The sequence below is a fragment of the Coregonus clupeaformis genome, chromosome 24 (assembly GCF_020615455.1).
Source record: "Coregonus clupeaformis isolate EN_2021a chromosome 24, ASM2061545v1, whole genome shotgun sequence".
NCBI lineage: Eukaryota > Metazoa > Chordata > Actinopteri > Salmoniformes > Salmonidae > Coregonus > Coregonus clupeaformis.
This window is the reverse complement of record NC_059215.1, coordinates 42,040,246-42,060,417: the sequence shown is the minus strand read 5'-3', so window position 1 is coordinate 42,060,417 and position 20,172 is coordinate 42,040,246. Positions and strand designations below refer to the sequence as shown.

The window sequence follows — 20,172 nt, the reverse complement described above, 5'->3', positions numbered from 1 at the left end:
AAATATGCACTCTGACACAAGTGCGTGCGTGTGCTTATGTACGTGCGTGCATGTGAGAAAGTGTTGACATGTTTTGTCTGGCGGTTGGGAAGGGTTGAACCCTTAGAGTAAGGGGGCAGAGTTGGGGGTTAGAGAGAGAACAGTAGAGAATACTGTTGGGAGTAAGCTATGACTAATGTTTGGAGGAGGTCAGTGTATTCTGGTAGGTTTGAAGTTTCACGTTTTTTATGTCACATGCACAAGTACAGTACAATGCCTTTATTGCAAGCTCTAAACCCAACAATGCAGTAATCAATATCAATATAGTACTAAAAATAACATCAGGTAGAACAAAAACACACAATAAATAAAAATAAGAAATAAGAAGAACACGAGACCGTAAGTAAACATACTATATACAGGGACAGTCAGTTCCAGTACCATATTTACAATGTGCAGGATAATAGAGTGATAGAGGTTGATATGTATAGGGGTAAGGTGACTAGGCATCATGGTATATGATAAACAGAGTAGCAGCAGCATTTATGATGATTGTATGTGTGTGGGTGTGCGTGTGTGTAGAGTCAGTATAAATGTATGTGCATATTATGTGTGTGTGTGAGCAAATGATGGAGTGTTTGTGTGTGTGTTGGAGTGTCAGTGTGCGTGAGTGTGTAGGGCCCTGTGAGTGTGCATAGAGACAATGTAAAAAATAAAATACAAGGGTCAACTCAGATAGTCTGTGTAGCCATTTTGTTAGCTATTTTGTTAGCTATTTACCAGTCTTATGGCTTGGGGATGGAAGCTGTTCAGGAGCCTGTTAGTGTCAAACTTGATGCACCGGTACCGGTTACCATGCGGAAGCAGAGAGAGCATTCTATGGCTTGGGTGGCTGGAGTCTTTAACGATTTTCCGGGCCTTCCTTTCACACCGCCTGATATAGAGGTCCTGGATGGCAGGGAGCTCGTCCCCAGTCATGTACTGGGCTGTCTGCACCACCCTTTATAGCGCCATGCGATCAAGGACGGTCCTATTGTCATACTTCTGGTTTGAGTGTGTGTGTTTGCATGCTTGTGTGTGTTTTGAAATAGGGTGGTGCAAGCAGTGTACCCAATTGTCATACTTGAGTAAAAGTAAAGATACCTTAATAGAAATGACTCAAGTGAAAGTGAAAGTCACCCAGTAAAATACTACTTGAGTAAAAGTATTGGCTTTTAAATATACCCAAGTATCACAAGTAAATGTAATTGCTCAAATATACTTAAGTATCAAAAGTAAAAGTATAAATGATTTCAAATTCCTTATTTTAAGCAAATCAGACGGCACCATTTTCTTTTTTTTTCTTTTTTTTCACGGAAAGCCAGGGCCACACTCCAACACCTAGACATAGTTTAAAAATGAAGCATTTGTGTTTAGTGAGTCAGCTAGATCAGAGGCAGTAGGGATGACAAGGGATGTTCTCTTGATAAGTGTGTGAATTGGACCCTTGTCCTGTCCCGCGAAGCATTCAAAATGTAACAAGTACTTTTGAGTGTCACGGGCTTTAGGAATGTAGTGAAGTAAAAGTAAAAGTTGTCAAAAATATAAATAGTAAAGTACAGATACCCAAACAAACTACTTAAGTAGTACTTTAAAGTATTTTTACTTAAGTACTTTACACCACTGGGTGCAAGGTGGAGGGTCAGACAAGGCTGCATGGGGTTGATGTGAGAAGGACAGAGCTGGGGGAATTGAGGGGTGTGGGGACGGGGTCTGTTGGACTTTGAGGAGATAGAGTTTCTGTGCTTTGGCCTGTAGACAGAGAGTAACATCTGTATTAACCTGAGTCCCAGGGGCAGCCCACTGAGCACAGGAATGAGCGAAGGAGTGTCACGCCCTGGCTCGGGGGACTCTCGTATGTTGAGCCAGGGTGTTAGTTTCTATGTTTTGTTGTGGGTCTAGGTTATTGTATTTCTTTGTTTGAGTGACTCCCAATCAGAGGTAACGAGTGTCAGCTGTTGGCTCGTTGTCTCTGATTGGGAGCCATATTTAACTATCTGTCTTTCACGTTGTGTTTGTGGTTTCTTGTTCATTTCGGTTTGTGTGAAACCGTAGACGTCACGTTTTCGTTTGTGTTTTTGATCGTGTGATCATTTATAGTAATAAAATATGTTCACCTTCAACGCTGCGCATTGGTCCTCTATGTTAGACGATCGTGACAGAAGAAACCACCAAGATGGGACCAAGCAGCGTGTCCAGGAGCCATCGCCAGGGAGATCCCTCACAGATCTCCTTCGCCTCCTGGACTGGGTCAAGCCGAGGGAGGAAGACAAGGGCTTGACATTATGGCAGAAGGGCGAGAGGCTGGCGAGGGATATGGAGACCTGGTCCACGGGTAGGAGAGACGCCCCGAAAATTTTTAGGGGGGGGCTCACGACGTCGGACCAGCAGGAGGCCGCGATAGAGCGGCCCAGTGGGTTGCCGGAGAAGGCCGCCGGGTTACGGGGGCCACTGGTCGAAGAGGGGATGGAGGAAGTAGAGGCACGGCGAGAGGTACTGGCGTGTGTTGCCAGTCCGGTCCGGCCCGTTCCAGATCCCGGTGTAGAGCCAGTGGTGTGTGTCCCCAGTACGGTCCGGTCTATTCCTGCTCCCCGCACCGAACCTGCGGTGCGCGTCGCCAGCCCAGTCCGGCCCATTCCTGCTCCCCGCATCAAGTCTGTGGTGCGTCTCGTCAGCCCGGCTCTGCCCGTTCCTGCTCCCCGCACCAGGTCTGTGGTGCGCGTCGCCAGCCCAGTCCGGCCCGTTCCTGCTCCCCGCATCAAGCCTGTGGTGCGTCTCGTCAGCCCGGCTCTGCCCGTTCCTGCTCTCCGCGCCAGGTCGGTGGTGCGCGTCGCCAGCCCGGTCCGGCCCATTCCTGCTCCCCGCGTCAAGTCTGTGGTGCGTCTCGTCAGCCCGGCTCTGCCCGTTCCTGCTCTCCGCACCAGGTCTGTGGTGCGCGTCGCCAGCCCGGTCCGGCCCGTTCCTGCTCCCAGCACCAAGTCTGTGGGGGCGTTTCGTCAGCCCTGTCCGGCCCGCTCCTGCTCCCCACACCAAGCCAGTGGTGTGCGTCGTCAGTGCAGCACGGCCCGTGCCTGTTCCCCACACCAAGCCAGTGGTGTGCGTCGTCGGTCCGGCACGGCACGTGCCTGTTCCACTGGAGCCGGATCCGCCGCCTAGGCGGAGTGCCCACCCAGTCCCTCCCCTGTTGTGTTTCGTTGGCGCGGTCGGAGTCCGCGCCTTTAGGGGGGGGTACTGTCACGCCCTGGCTCGGGGGACTCTCGTATGTTGAGCCAGGGTGTTAGTTTCTATGTTTTGTTGTGGGTCTAGGTTATTGTATTTCTTTGTTTGAGTGACTCCCAATCAGAGGTAACGAGTGTCAGCTGTTGGCTCGTTGTCTCTGATTGGGAGCCATATTTAACTATCTGTCTTTCACGTTGTGTTTGTGGTTTCTTGTTCATTTCGGTTTGTGTGAAACCGTAGACGTCACGTTTTCGTTTGTGTTTTTGATCGTGTGATCATTTATAGTAATAAAATATGTTCACCTTCAACGCTGCGCATTGGTCCTCTATGTTAGACGATCGTGACAAGGAGCGGGGGCTGGGTGAGAGAGTGTGTGTGCCTGCGTGCCATTTCAATCCTATTCCACCCCATATACCCCAAATCTGTATTTTTCATATTTTTCTTCTTTGTTTTTCTTCTTTTTTTCTTCTTTTTTCTTCTTCTTTTTCATTTTTGCACTTGAAAAAATGGATTTCATCTTGCACATTTTTGAAGGAAAAATTAATATCTACCGACCTACCACCTACTGTCTCTACTGCCATATATACCTACCATATTCATATACAATGTTCCATATTCCTTACAGCACAATGTTACATACATCAACACCAGTGATGTGATGCTAAGATATAAAATACATCAGAATCCCATGACTCCAACATGACTGTGGCGTGACAGCGAGCGTTTCCGAGCATGCAGACGTGTGTATGTGTACAGCAGTGGAGTGACACAATGCTATCTCAGTGCCAAACCCTCTAATAAATCCAAACAAATTGGCCAATTAGAGGTTGTTTTTCTCTCCAGGCCCCCCTATTACCTAGCCTCGCAAAGCCGCCTGATATCGCGAGCTTCCATATATGGTTTGCTGCACGGTGTAGCGAACCATATATGGAAGCTTGTGAGAACAGGCGGCTTTGCGAGGCTACTTATTACCTGCCTGTTAAGACACATAAAACCTAGACAATGGGCTGCCAACTCTGTGCCACCTCCCAGGGGGTGGTGTGGGGGTGATGGCAGGGGGCAGGTGGTGCCCTGTGGCGTCACCATGGCAACGGGTGGGATAATTACCTATTGTTTGTTGATGACTCACCTTACCTCTTGTCTACCAATGCCCACTGTTTATAAGGTATCCTGCTCTCATCAAGAATCACACCCACACACAGGTCTAATATGAATCTAACTGAATATTTCGCTAGATCAAACAAGTTGTTTTCTCTCATTAAAATGTGTTCTACACATGTTATAGCCCTGGAGTTATATTTCAAAGAACTTCAGACTTTTATCTAAATGTTTTAAAATATGCTTTAGATTTCATATGTTATTATGGGTTAAGAAAGTATGTATTTCAAATGCATCTATAAACACTATCCAAATATATACTTACAGTGAGGGAAAAAAGTATTTGATCCTGCTGATTTTGTACGTTTGCCCACTGACAAAGAAATTATCAGTCTATAATTTTAATGGTAGGTTTATTTGAACAGTGAGAGACAGAAAAACAAAACAAAAATCCAGAGAAACGCATGTCAAAAATGTTATAAATTGATTTGCATTTTAATGAGGGAAATAAGTATTTGACCCCTCTGCAAAACATGACTTAGTACTTGGTGGCAAAACCCTTGTTGGCAATCACAGAGGTCAGACTCAAATGATTGTTGTTGTTTTTTATTTCAACTCCATTTAGTGATGTGTTTCACACATCTGGTGCATATTAATAGCAACAGAACATTTGGACAATTTAAACAGACTCCAGCGGTACACCTTTTTAAAAATAAACTGGCATATTCTCACATGTAAGTGTGTTCGCGTTGGAGCCAAACTCAATGCTTTATTTTCCGACAGCCCCCCAGTCAGAGCAGCTGACAGCTGACTTCCAGCAGGACTATTAGACACCCAGGGACCTATCAGCATGGCTCTAGTTACTGAAATGCCATAAAGCAAACAAGCACCATTTCATTTGTCTTTATCCACACATTGAGACACCAATGAACACACACGCTCGACGCAGGCAGACAGCACGCATGCAGACACACACATGCACGTGCACATGGACACACAAACACACACACAATTCCTCACTGCCTCAGGCTAGGGTAATCCATGCAAGATTGCATGACAACGGGGCAGAGCAGGAAACCATGACTAACACAACTGATAACACATTAAAACAGGCCATGCAGGTGAGAGAGATGCAAATGGTAGACATGCAAGTCACCCTGCTGTCCTGTGGTGTGTGAGACCGAGTGAGTTATCCGTGTGTGTGTGTCTGTGAGAGTGTGCAGTAGCGGGTGTGTGTCTGTGTAAGGGTTTGACTTCGCCATGCCAGGCCAGCTCAGCCCAGCCAAGCAGCCCAGAGCTCTGGAAGTTGTGGTTTGTTTAAGGGGAAATGCCTTAATTCACTGTGGCTGAGGGCCAACGCACTGGGGACCGCCGGGATCATATCAAATAATTACCCAAAGGGGAGGTGTGTGTGTGTGTTTATGTATGTGCGTGCGTGTGAGAAAGTGTTCACGTGTGTGTGTGGAGTGGTATGGAAGGATGGGCAAAACATAAATCATTCCAGCTAAATGGAGAGAGAGAGAAAGAGAGAGAGAAAGAAAGACAGAATCTTGCCTATGTTCATTGTTTCATACACCAAGCTAACGCTACAGAAAAATGCCATCCAATTTCACACAGAAGTGTGTTAGCGTGTTAGCGTGTTAGCGTGTTAGCGTGTTAGCGTGTCAGCGAGCGTTGCATGTTCAGCAGCACACATCCTGGGCTAGGGCGACCCATGTTGCTGGTAGGTGTGTACATTCTGCATGTGTGCTGTAAACCATTTACACAGCTGGCCTTTTAACTGAGGTGACTCAGACAGAGGAGAGGAGAGGACGTCCCTGGCCCTGGGGTCTGTCCCAAAGCAACACACCCACCCTGGGCCTGCACTGGAAACTACCAGCCGCAGAGCAGTTCAGATACACACCGACAACAGATCCACTATAAGCTGGACTGAGAATAGCTTAAATATACAGTATACTGACATGATCAGCTATCAACTGACTCCAGAGCAGCTCAGATACACACTGACAACACATCAGATATCAACTGGCCTCAGAATAGCTCAGATACACACTGAAATATCATATCAATAATACCATATCATATAAGATCATATGTCTTATTATACTCTTGCCCTGAGCACAACTCAAGCAACAACACTCAGCAGCACATAGCAACAATACAACATCAGTTCCATTCCATTATCACTTTATTTGAATGGTCCTTTTCAAATAATCTGCATATGGTCAAACGATCAGATTGTGCCAGCTCCAACTCTTTTGACATGCAACAACTATAACTGAAGGAGAGCTCTCTGTAGCAATGTATTGAAACAGGGCAAGGTCATGTGTCTAAATCTCTAACTATTCCCCTCTCCTATGCTCACTTACACACTCTCCTTACAAGATGTCTGTCAAGAATCAGGGTCATGCGGAACTTCAATGCCTCCCCCTTTTTCACTATTTCCCTTTGCTCTCATTCTCTCTCCCTCACTGGCACTTTGAGGGGACTATCAGTGAAATCAGATACAATTCTGTTGTCATAATATTTCAAAGCTAAAATGCCACCCAGCTTACTTCTAAAAAAAAGCTTCCCGAGCCACTTCCAAGGCAGTTGGAAGTTAGTTTAAGAGAGGCGTCTTGGACATGATGCCATTTATGGAACCTGACTTACGAGGGGTTGAAATTGAAAAACCCACAATGACTGAGTGAAATAAAAAGCCAACAGTGTCTATGATTATAACTCTCTCTGTTCTCTTCTATTCTCTCTCTCTTTCTCTCTCTCGCTTTCTCACTCTCGCTCTCTCTCATATAAAGGCGTATTAATCAGCATTTTGATCTGGTGGCTTGGATCAAGCCTGGCTCATATCTGATGGCATCACATGAGACTCAGGAAGAAGAGCCTGACAAAGAGGCCCATTCACGGACTGGATCAACAGTGACATCATATCCGAATTATACAATATACTTTGCAAAAGGTTATCACAGATCATTTGAAATAAGGTAAGAGGAACCCAACATGGCATGAGGGGAACCTAGCCTACCCTGCGGGGAGGAGAAACGGCCACTGTGCTGATCAGTAACCATATCACCAGGCCTCAACCCCTTACGGTCACTGGGAGCTGAGTGGAAATGACTCTGGACAAGATGGAAAACATGACTTTTATTGGGGCTTCATTCACAAGCCACAAGTCACAGAACAAGCATAGAAACCTCTAGCGAGAAAGGGTCTTGATTACCTAAGCTGGGTTCAGTTATGAAATCATTCATTTTGTTTGCCCCAAATCAAAATATGCTCTCTCTTGCTGATGTGAAACACCTTTGTTATGGTTTAATGTCAGCCTTATGGTTTAAGGCCCATACAGTACATATCAGAGTCAGAAACAGTTTCTCCTCTCCTCTCTGCCTCTCACAGGCTCTCTCCTTGCCCTGTTGAAGTCTTAGGGTGCCTCCAAAATGGCACCCTATTCCCTTCATAGTGCACTACATTTGGCCCGGGTCCTAGAGCCCTATTCGGGACCTGGTCAAAAGTAATGCACTATGAAGGGATTGGGAATATGGTGCCTTTTCAGACGTGTTAGGAAAAGAACGAGGCCCTTGACTTTGCAAGGCTTTGCGGTCCCATCCATCTGTGTCACAGCCTGTCCAAAATAGCATCATTACAGCAGCTCCCTCTGTAATGGCATAGTACAGCAAAGGAAACACTGTCACCTCCCTCTCCATTGACAAAACACTCCAACAATCATCTCTCCATCCCTCCAGGATTCATCACAAACTCCAGCTCCCTCGGGCCGGGAAACCTCTTCTTGTTATCTTCGTTAACATTTGCCTCTTAATTTTAAGATTTCTACAACTGCCAAAGTTGTACACTATATACGTTCTCTAGCCAGATCCCATGCAGCAGTGTCCTTTCCCTCTTCAAATGAATCACAAATACTCATCTTGACCCTAATTCATTCATGCAGTTGCTGTGATTGCTTAATTTGTTGGCCAAATTGAGTTATGATGGTGTGTTTATCTTTCCATAAATCCCCTGGCGTTGCCTGCTAATGTTGTGATGATGGGCAGGCAGTAAAGCTTGGCTGGCTGTTGCTGCTGACAATAATGGTAATCAGAAGACAGAGCAGCATCTCAGGGGGATTTCACTAAGACTCACTGATTAGATAAGGACACCCTAAACCCACAGCCAACAGCTGGGAGAAAACATTTAGCATGTGCTTAGAGGGAAAAGACATAGGCTATCAGACATATTGTATGTAAGGCCTTTCATTCACAGCATGTTTTTTATTTATTTATTTTTTATTTCACCTTTATTTAACCAGGTAAACCAGTTGAGAACAAGTTCTCATTTACAACTGCGACCTGGCCAAGATAAAGCATAGCAGTGCGATAAAAACAACAACACAGAGTTACATATGGGGTAAAACAAAACAAAAATCAAAAAAATACAACAGAAATACAATTAATATACAGTGTGCAAATTTAGCAAGTTATGGAGGTAAGGCAATAAAATAGGCTATAGTGCAAAATAATTACAATTTAGTATTAACACTGGAATGATGTGCAAGAGATGATGTGCAAATAGAGATACTGGGGTACAGATGAGCAAAATAAATAACAATATAGGGATGAGGTAGTTGGGCGGGCTAATTTCAGATGGGCTGTGTACAGGTGCAGTGATCGGTAAGGTGCTCTGACAACTGATGCCTAAAGTTAGTGAGGGAGATAAGCGTCTCCAGCTTCAGAGATTTTTGCAGTTTGTTCCAGTCATTGGCAGCAGAGAACTGGAAGGAATTGCGGCCAAAGGAGGTGTTGGCTTTGGGGATGACCAGTGAGATATACCCGCTGGAGCGCAGACTACGGGTGGGTGTTGCTATGGTGACCAATGAGCTAAGATAAGGCGGGGATTTGCCTAGCAGTGATTTATAGATGGCCTGGAGCCAGTGGGTTTGGCGACGAATATGTAGTGAGGACCAGCCAACAAGAGCGTACAGGTCACAGTGGTGGGTATTATATGGGGCTTTGGAGACAAAACGGATGGCACTGTGATAGACAACATCCAATTTGCTGAGTAGAGTGTTGGAGGCTATTTTGTAAATGACATCGCCGAAGTCAAGGATCGGTAGGATAGTCAGTTTTACAAGGGCATGTTTGGCAGCATGAGTGAAGGAGGCTTTGTTGCGAAATAGGAAACCGATTCTAGATTTAACTTTGGATTGGAGATTCTTAATGTGAGTCTGGAAGGAGAGTTTACAGTCTAACCAGACACCTAGATATTTGTAGTTGTCCACGTACTCTAGGTCAGACCCGTCTAGAGTAGTGATTCTAGTCGGGTGGGCGGGTGCAAGCAGCGTTCGGTTGAAGAGCATGCATTTTGTTTTACTAGTGTTTAAGAGCAGTTGGAGGCTACTGAAGGAGTGTTGTATGGAATTGAAGCTCGTTTGGAGGTTTGTTAACACAGTGTCCAATGAAGGGCCAGATGTATACAAAATGGTGTCGTCTGCGTAGAGGTGGATCTGAGAGTCACCAGCAGCAAGAGCGACGTCATTGATATACACAGAGAAAAGAGTTGGCCCAAGAATTGAACCCTGTGGCACCCCCATAGAGACTGCCATGTGTTAGAAAAACACCTGAGCTTGCCCAACTCTGATGTTAGAATCCAAACAGTTGTATATGGACTCTTGGGAATGTTATTTTGATGTTATTGTGTTGGGAATGCAAAACCGAGGAGACCAAGATTCACTTTGAACCTATTGTGTTGTTGGCACTCGCTCATGCTCAAGATAGAAACGGTGGAGCGAGTGTCTGCAGGTTAGAGCATCTGCAGGGTTGACCACCTGAACATTAACACAGTGAACAGCTGTTTGACTGAGACAGAGGGAGACAATTCACTGGAATGTGATGCTCATAGATTCCTAGACTGGATCATTAACTCAATTGCAACACACTGTAAAGATGGACTACCTATTCTACAACTTGTATCTACATTAGATGGCTTTTCTCCAGCAGCGTATGCAATAGCCCTATAAAGTGTTTCTGCAGGACAACGACCCATGCAGTCCAATGTGCAAATGAAACAGCATGATTGGTTCAATAAAAATTATAGAAAATACATCAAGCTTTTTCACTCCAGAGACGTGAGAAATCCCAGTTGTCATTTTTAGACCAAGAATCTGTAGTGCAATACGTCTTAAGACCCAGTGTAAAGTAATTAGACATAACCTAAACATGGACCAGGGAACATAAACAATGTCACTTGGTCTGTAAATCAATATTACCAACAGCTGATTAATTTGCACATACACTATATATACAAAAGTTAGTGCATTTGGCTATTTCAGCCACACCCGTTGCTGACAGGTGTATAAAATCAAGCACAAAGCCATGCAATCTCCAATGGACAACATTGGCAGTAGAATGTCAAAATTGTCAAAGACTCCAGCCACCCTAGTCATAGACTGTTCTCCCTGCTACCGCACGGCAAGCGGTACCAGAGTGCCAAGTTTAGGTCCAAAAGACTTCTCAACAGCTTCTACCCCCAAGCCATAAGACTCCTGAACAGCTAATCATGGCTACCCGGACTATTTGCACTGCCCCCCCACCCCATCCTTTTTACGCTGCTGCTACTCTGTTAATTATTTATGCATAGTCACTTTAACTCTACCCACATGTACATATTACTTCAACTATCTCAACTAGCCGGTGCCCCCGCACATTGACTCTGCACCGGTACCCCCCTGTATATATAGCCTCCCTACTGTTATTTTATTTTACTTCTGCTCTTTTTTTCTCAACACTTTTTTTGTTGTTGTTTTATTTTTACTTTTTTTGTTAAAAATAAATGCACTGTTGGTTAAGGGCTGTAAGTAAGAATTTCACTGTAATGTCTGCACCTGTTGTATTCGGCGCATGTGACCAATAAAATTTGATTTGATTTGATTTGATTTCATTTGAATGGCCTTACTGAAGAGCTCAGTGACTTTCAACGTGGCACCGTCATAGGATGCCACCTTTCCAACAAGTCAGTTCGTCAAATTTCTGCCCTGCTAGAGCTGCCCCAGTCAACTGTAAGTGCTATTATTGTGAAGTGGAAACATCTAGGAGCAACAACGGCTCAGCCGCGAAGTGGTAGGCCAAACAAGCTCATAAAACGGGACTGCCGAGTGCTGAAGCGCGTAGCATGTAAAAATCATCTGTCCTCGGTTTCAACACTCACTACCGAGTTCCAAACTGCCTCTGGAAGCAATGTCAGCACAAGAACTGTTTGTCTGGATTTTTATGAAATGGGTTTCCATGGCCATGCAGCCGCACACAAGCCTAAGATCACCATGCGCAAGCCAAGCGTCAGCTGGAGTGATGTAAACCTCGCCGCCATTCAACTCTGGAGCAGTGGAAATGCGTTCTCTGTAGTAATTAATCACGCTTCACCATCTGGCAGTCCGACGGACATATCTGGGTTTGGCGAATGTCAGGAGAACGCTACCTGCCCCAATGCATAGTGCCAACTGTAAAGTTTAGTGTAGGATGAATAATGTTCTGGGTCTGTTTTTCATGGTTCGGGCTAAGCCCCTTAGTTCCAGTGAAGGGAAATCTTAACGCTACAGCATACAATGACATTCTAGACGATTCTGTGCTTCCAACTTTGTGGCAACAGTTTGGGGAACGCCCTTTCCTGTTTCAGCATGACAATGCCCCCATGCACAAAGTGAGGTCCATACGGAAATGGTTTGTCGATATCGGTGTGGAAGAACTTGACTGGCCTGCACAGAGCCCTGACCTCTACCCCATCAAACACATTTGGGATGAATTGGAAAGTCGACTGCGAGCCAGGCCTAATCGCCCATCATCAGTGCCCGACCTCACGAATGCTCTTGTGGCTGAATGGAAGCAAGTCCCCGCAGCAAAGTTCCAACATTTAGTGGAAAGCCTTCCCAGAAGAGTGGAGGCTGTTATAGCAGCAAAGGGGGGACCAACTCCATATTAATGCCCATGATTTTGGAATGAGATCTTCCATGAGCAGGTGTCCACATACTTTTCATCATGTAGTGTGTCTCAAGTTTCACTCATGTTATTACATATTGTTGAATGTGTAATAAGATATGAGCAACTTGTTACTTATAATTTTTAAGGCATGCGCTATCTGTTTCCAAGATATCTTGAAATGAGATATCCACCAATAAGTGCAAAACTGCAGATGGTTAAAATTAAGACTGAAAATCTGATACTGCAGGGAACAACATAATACGCACAGGCAAGGGGTGACATACCTAAATTGACAAAGCTCATAACCATGTCTGCGTCGTTTAGGAAGTTGTTGTCCTGAAGAGTGGCTATAGGCGGCCCCTGGGTGGTGAAGATGGGTTTGTATGGGTAGGAGTACCCGTCCTCTTTCCCCTCCGTGGACATGGCATTGTACAGGTCCAGCATGAACATCGGTGCCGCGTTGTGCTTCCCGTGGAGATGCGGCCGTGGCCGATGCGGCAGCCCGAGGATCGAGAGGATTTCCCGCTGCATCTCCCGGCGCTCCTGGCTCTTCAGCCGCCGGTGGATGAAACTCGAGTGGACCTCGTTGTCCAGGGTAAAGTTCGAAAAGACCGTGTCCGCGAAAACGCAGTAGCCCCATACTAGGAACAAAGCAGGGACACGTCTATCCAAAAATAAAACCATAATGATGCCGTGCGTAATTGCGCTGATTGCTCTCACCCAAGACTTAGAACAAGGACATTGAATTTCGCAACAGGTTCGTTCAATACCCGAATCATTGACGGCCCCTCATGTTGAGGGAAGAGTTCACGATTGCAACATCAATTTAACTTCAACGTCCACTTTTATTGGATTTGCTTAAATCCACGGATCTGCACAATTCTCAATTTCGATCCTGTCCCCTTTACAACCAGCAACGCCCACCCCTTTCACTATCACCGTCTCCCTGGTTCACGCGTAAACTGCGAGGTTGACAAGACGTGTTGCAGCAAGTGCGATGAGCCGAGCTCAGCGAGCAAACTTTGAGGAGGTGGTTTATACGCTGGGAGGAGCAGTGAGAGGGAGCGCTTTAATTGCTTTAGCCCAGACAATGTTCTTTCTCTCTCTCTCCATCTCCATCTCCCTCTGTGTGTGTGTGCACGTGAGAGAGAGAGAGGGGGGGGTCCTTGGCTTGCAGGTTGCCAAGGGGTGGATGAAGGTACAAGGGATATCTCAAGGTGTTTGTATTTTGTGAAATAAATGGGTGGGGACATGCTTACCCTCACAACAGAAGCACAGTGTGACAAAAGACCAGAACCATATCTATATGGCTTTGAAAAAGACCTTTCATCAGTGTCATGCTCTCTTTTGTTCCCTTGAAAGGGTTTAACGAATACTTCAGGATTTTGACAATGAAACCCTTTATCTATTTCCCAGTCAGATTAACTAGTCGATACCATTATTATGTCTCTGCGTGCAGTTTGAAGGAAGTTGATAACTAGCGTTAGCACAATTGCTAACTAGCGTTAGCGCAATGACTGGAAGTCTTTGGTAACTGCTAGCATGTTAGGATGGTAACTAGTTAGCATTGGCTCACAAAACTACCTCTAACTTCCTTCATACTGGATGCAGAGACATACAAATGTTATCCACAAGTTCATCTGACTCTGGGGAAGTAGATAAATGGTTTCATTGCCAAAATCCTGAGGTATCTTTTTAATACCACCAATTACCTATGACAGGCACCTGATACTATTGTCTCTGTTTTATGGAGGAGTAATTATTTGCTCCTAGGGAAACTGTCTGGGTGATGTTGGCAAAGGTGTTCTGTGTTGCCTAATACTGTGAGAGAGATCATAACATGCCATACAATGTGTTCATATTTTAGGTGCACTCTACCAGGACCAGAACACCAATGACTGGATTATTACAACTTTACTATCAAAACATTCAGTCAGACAAGCTATGTGAGGTAGGATGAGACAAGTGGTGCAGAGGAAATAAATGAATATCCTACAATCTGCCTGCCCAGTCACACACACGCCCATGCCCTCTGAGTGAGTGTTGAGTTATGAGTGCCCCCTACTCCCTGTCGCCCTAGCCAGTGTAGAGGCAGGCAGGAAGTAGGTAACGACAGACAGCGCTGAGCGGTGCTCAGACACAGGGTTGGAGGGGACAGGGTGCAGATGTTTGGCAGCTGTTTCATCCCTTCCATGTGCCCCCCTGGCCCCAGCACCTCTTAAACACCACACTTTAATGGAACGTTCCTGACCCTCTCGTGCGCTCCGCTCATGCCTTGGCTGGGACAGGGGCTTTTGGATGGCCCTTCCACCATTAATGACCACTTCATGTTGAAAGGGTTCCTCCTCGGAGTGGAACGGTAAACTTTTAGCTTCACAGAGAGACTCATTTTAATGGCTTTGTAAAGGTTGAGATGTTTTAGGGCCACAGCTTGCCAGGTAATTTTATGACAGTCAAATTAGACTTCAATGGCACAGTGAGGTAGAATGGGACCGACAGTCCCCGATCAACGCTGTAATTGCCGGTAGGAAAGAGAAGGACAGGAGAGAGAGAGCATGGCTAGAGGTAGTTACAGGCCGAGCCCACATCCCTGCCCATTAAATGTGCTTGTTCTCCATTTCATTACAGCCCCACTCCCCTTTTTCCAATGACAATGCAATGTGGTTTGTCTGAGAACCTGCCCTGCACTCGTTCCATGCCTGCCAGCACTCATTCCCTGTGTGTATCCGCAAGTCACTCTATTACTATTAAATGGTCTTTCAGCGGTAGCCTGTAACATATAAACACTGCTATCCGGTCCCTCAGATAGAATCAGCTAATGGCCGCAGGTGTTTATATTACGGCGGTTTCCGACAGAGGACATGAAAGGGACTTGGTTTCAGTTAGAACCATAATCTCTCGCTTTATACTGCAAGCTGGGGTCCCCTCGGTCCGTAGCCCCTCAGCCCCCGAGCCCTGGCCTCAGTCAGTGCCCAGAGAGGGGCTGCCACTCTGGGGCAGGATAATAGGAACAGACCCCCCTTTGTTTGGGCCTCCATAGCTCTGGTGACAGTCACAGTAAACAGGGGGCACAGACTGAGGCCAGGCTGGGTGAGCTGCACTGAGGGGCCTTTGACCAGAGGAACTAAAGCAGAACAAAAAGGGTTTGAGCTCTCCGCCCCTTCACTGTCACATACACACACATTATGTATAAGTAATACACACACTAAACCATAACTTGTCACACACATGTACACACACAATGTGTTCACAGACACACACACACAAATCATGATAGAAAACTACTCCTATCCTTCAGGGCAACACCTGCAATCTTACACAATGCTCTAGTCAATATGAAAACATGATAGCCTCATAGTCATCATCCTCCCTCTATCATAGCATGCAGTCAGTCAGTGTAGCTGTGTGAAGGCCATTATTGAGAGCAGACACACACGCAGGGGGCCCTGGTCTAGTAGACCAATCAGTGGCGGAAATGGAGAGTGACGTGCCGGCCTATTATCATTAGCATTCTGAACAACTGAGCTGTACTCATGAAAGAGAAAAACGGATGTTTTTAATGTACTGTAACTCCAAGCCCTTTTTCCACATTTTGTTACGTTACAGCCTAATTCTAAAACGGATTAAATGAAAGTTTTTCCTCATCAATCTACACACAATACCCCATAATGACAAAGCAGAAACATGTTTTTAGAAATGTTTAGAAAAACAGAAATACCTTATTTACGTAAGTATTCAGACCCTTTGCTATGAGCCTCGAAATTGAGCTCAGGTGCATCCTGTTTCCATTGATCATCCTTGAGATGTTTCTACAACTTGATTGGAGTCCAACTGTGGTAAATTCAATTGATTGGACATGATTTGGAAAGGCACACACCTATCTATATAAGGTCCGACAGTTGACAGTGCATGTCGGAGCAAAAACCAAGCCATAAGGTCGAAGGAATTGTCCGTAGAGCTCCGAGACAGGATTGTGTCGAGGCACAGATCTGGGGAAGGGTACCAAAAAATGTCTGCAGCATTGAAGGTCCCCAAGAACACAGTGGCCTCCATCATTCTTAAATAGAAGAAGTTTGGAACCACCAAGACTCTTCCTAGAGCTGGCCACCCAGCCAAACTGAGCAATCGGTGGAGAAGGGCCTTGGTCAGGGAGGTGACCAAGAACCCAATGGTCACTCTGAGAGAGCTCCAGAGTTCCTCTGTGGAGATGGGAGAACCTTTCAGAAGGACATCCATCTCTGCAACACTCCACCAATCAGGCCTTTATGGTAGAGTGACCAGACGGAAGCCACTCCTCAATAACAAGCACATGACAGCCTGCTTGGAGTTTGCTAAAAGGCACCTAAATTACTCTCAGACCATGAGAAACAAGATTATCTGGTCTGATGAAACCAAGATTGAACTCTTTGGCCTGAATGCCAAGTGTCACGTCTTGAGGAAACCTGACACCATCCTTACGGTGAAGCATGATGGTGCAACATCATGCTGTGGGGATGTTTTTCAGCGGCAGGGACTGGTAGACTAGTGAGGATCGAGGGAAAGATGAACAGAGCAAAGTACAGAGAGATTCTTGATGAAAACCTGCCTCAGAGTGCTCAGGACCTCAGACTGGGGCGAAGGTTCACCTTCCAACAGGACAACGACCCTAAGCACACAGCCAAGACAACGCAGGAGTGGCTTCGGGACAAGTCTCTGAATGTCCTTGAGTGGCCCAGCCAGAGCCCGGACTTGAACCCTGATCTAACATCTCTGTAGTGACCTGAAAATAGCCGTGCAGCGACGCTCCCCATCCAACCTGACAGAGCTTGAGAGGATCTGCAGAGAAGAATGGAAGAAACACACCAAATACAGGTGTGCCAAGCTTCTAGCGTCATACCCAAGAAGACTCAAGGCTGTAATTGCTGCCAAAGGTGCTTCAACAAAGTACTGAGTCAATGGTCTGAATATTTACGTAAATGTGATATTTTATTTATATTTTAATTTTTTTGCATACATTTCTAAAAACTTGCTTTGTCATTATGGGGTATTGTGTGTAGATTGATGAGGGGAAAAACCATTTAATCCATTTTAGAATAAGGCTGTAACATAACAAAATGTGGAAAAAGTCAAGGGGTCTGAATACTTTACGAATGCGCTGTATATGCTCTGATGCAATTACAGTGAGGAAGTCTGACTTTCAAAGTGTTTATAGTGATTTTGTCTAAACTATCTTTGTTTTAGCAGACTAGTATTAATCCATATTAGGATAAGATATCTCTCACTCAAGACCTTGCACTCAAGACCTTGCACTCAAGGACAGATAATTTACCAAACACACACACACAGACTCACACACACATCCACACATTGAAAAAAACATCTCTTACTCTGATCTATTCCTGCCTGCCTGCACACACACACACCTCCTGTCTCCTGCAGGTTGGAGCACGACAGCAGCTTCTGAGAGACAGGCCACACAGCAGCTCTGTGAAACATTGCTGGAACACTCACACACACACACACTTTGTCGCACACGCACACTCTTTCTCGCACACACAAACACTGTTTTGCACACATACACACAATCTCACACCGTCGCTCCCCTCATCTGATCTCTCTTTTTCCTCTCTTTTCTTGTTCCGCGATGAGTCTGCGCACCCCACCTCTCTCTTTCTCTCTTTTTTTATTTTATTTTTATTTCAATTTTATTTAACCAGGTAAGCCAGTTGAGAACAAGTTCTCATTTACAACTGCGACCTGGCCAAGATAAAGCAAAGCAGTGCGGAAAAAACAACAACAACACAGAGTTACATATGGAATAAACAAAACGTACAGTCAATAACACAATAGAACATCTATTTACAGTGTGTGCAAATGTAGTAAGTTATGGAGGTAAGGCAATAAATAGGCCATAGTGCAGAATAATTACAATTATAGTTTAGTATTAACACTGGAGTGATAGATGTGCAGAAGACTATGTGCAAATAGAGATACTAGGGTGCAAATGAGCAAAATAAATAACAATGTAAATAACAATATGGGGATGAGGTAGCATGGAGGTGGGGTCCAAACAAGCAGCCCTGTAGAGGGTACAGTAAAACCTGTTTTTGGGGTAAACTGACCCTCAAATGAAGCAGTGTGGAGTCGGGGGGAGGGAGGGGTGAGTGCATTTTTCTCCCCCCGTTTTGGCCCAGCCCGTCCGCCCCTGTCTACGTTCTCAGCACAGCTCCACTGTGTGCGCTGCACAGTGCACCGGCCTATTAAAACAGAGCAACCAGGTGGGGCTGAGAGAATGCAAATGTTCCCCTTCTGGTGTCAGACACTTCCAGGGGCCTCGTCAACATATGAGACACAGCTGTGAAACAGCCTCCATTCCCGAGGTAGATCTTTCCAAAACTATGCTCAGCGTTACCGTAACAAAAGAGAGACTTAAGACAAACGGACAGGTTTCCCAATGACATGCTCATTTCCTGGTGATGATGATGATCAGCTCATTAGAAATCCTGCACCTTTAGTTCTCCTACTGTCATTCAGTACCTATAGTACTTTCCCCTGTATCCTGTGTCTCTTCTCACCCTGTCTATGTGTCAGTCTGCAGACGGATATAGGCCACGCAGGAACACCACAGCAGTCTGGCTCTGATTCATTGCACTCAGCAGCTCTGCACACCCTAATCAGTTATGTTTTCTGCTGTTGACAGGCACAGATATCATATATTTAAGCCTTGCCCCTAATGCACCCACCACACAGAGTTATTGCTTATCCAAAACAGGATATTATCACCCAGACGTCCACTTACTCTGTCACTCTGTGTCATTAGTGCAGAGAATAGGCTTGGCGATACACTGTTCTCTCCCCACTTTACCTCACACTCATCAGTGTGTCCATATCGGGATGCGAGGGGTTAATAATGGCCCCTCCGGCTCAACAGAGTCCCCCATTTAGATCCTTGTCTCAATGGTGAGTGGGCCCTAGTTCTAATCATTCTGTAAGCATGTGCTGGGCTATCAATCAAAGCCCTGGGTGATCAGCGATCAGTCACCTCCTCTTTACTGGAGCAGAAACACAGCCAGACCGGCCTCACTGGCACGGGCAAAAAGCTGATGAGAAACAGGGTTGGAGGGCCAGGGGAGGAGGGTTAGAGAGGGAGGTGGACGAGGAGTTTGGGTGCGGATGTTGGGTTGTGGTTGGGTCCGTTGAGGCAGCTCTGTTTTCTATTTGTGAGGATTAGGCTGACAGATCTGTATTTGGTTTGTTTGGACCTCTAGCTTCAGCTAATCCCCCTCACCTGCAGTGGGTGCAGCCTCCTCCCTCCCTCCTCTCCCTTTCCTCTGACCCTGCAACCCCCCTCTCTACCCCCCTTACACCCCCTCATACCTTCCCCCTTCGCCCAGTACAAACACTCATCCCGAGATGCTGCACTCTGTCTCCTCAGGTTAGGGCCTCACACTCGACACAAATCTCTCGCAGGCCAAAGGAACCGGCGGGGGTCCTGCCTCTCTGGACCAGGGGGAAGAAAGAGGACCCCCACGTCTTGTGGGCTTTCTTTCACAGATTATGAGTTATTTTCATGGCGGACGGGTGAGGAGTTGTTGCTCGTCACCCAGAGATAGCAATTACTTAGTGATTAAGAGCCATTACTGAGGAAGCAGCTTGTCACAGCCACTCAGGAGCGAGAGGGAGACCTCTGCTAAATCAGCACGTTAGGAGATATTCAGGGTCAGGGGCAGAGACCTTTTCCCTTCCAAGTCCTGGCTCCCACACACTCCCAAACAAGCCCTGAGCATACTGCGAGACCACAGTGCCTCTAAAAACACACACAGCATGCCTGCAAGTCATTTGTTAAGGACGAGACTCCAAAATGACCTAATGTTTTCAGAATTCAGAAGAGATTCTC

General features: G+C 45.9%; 1 protein-coding gene across 1 annotated transcript in view; it reads right to left on the bottom strand.

Annotated features, from left to right (window-relative positions):
* LOC121537546 (bone morphogenetic protein 7-like) overlaps positions 1-13,324 on the bottom strand; it is a 59,025-nt gene extending 45,701 nt beyond the window's left edge. The window contains exon 1 of the mRNA XM_041845154.2: positions 12,581-13,324. Coding sequence (XP_041701088.1) covers positions 12,581-12,980 — 400 coding nt within the window. The 5' untranslated portion in view covers positions 12,981-13,324. The remainder of the gene's footprint in view (positions 1-12,580) is intronic.
* Between the last annotated feature and the right edge of the window lie 6,848 nt (positions 13,325-20,172).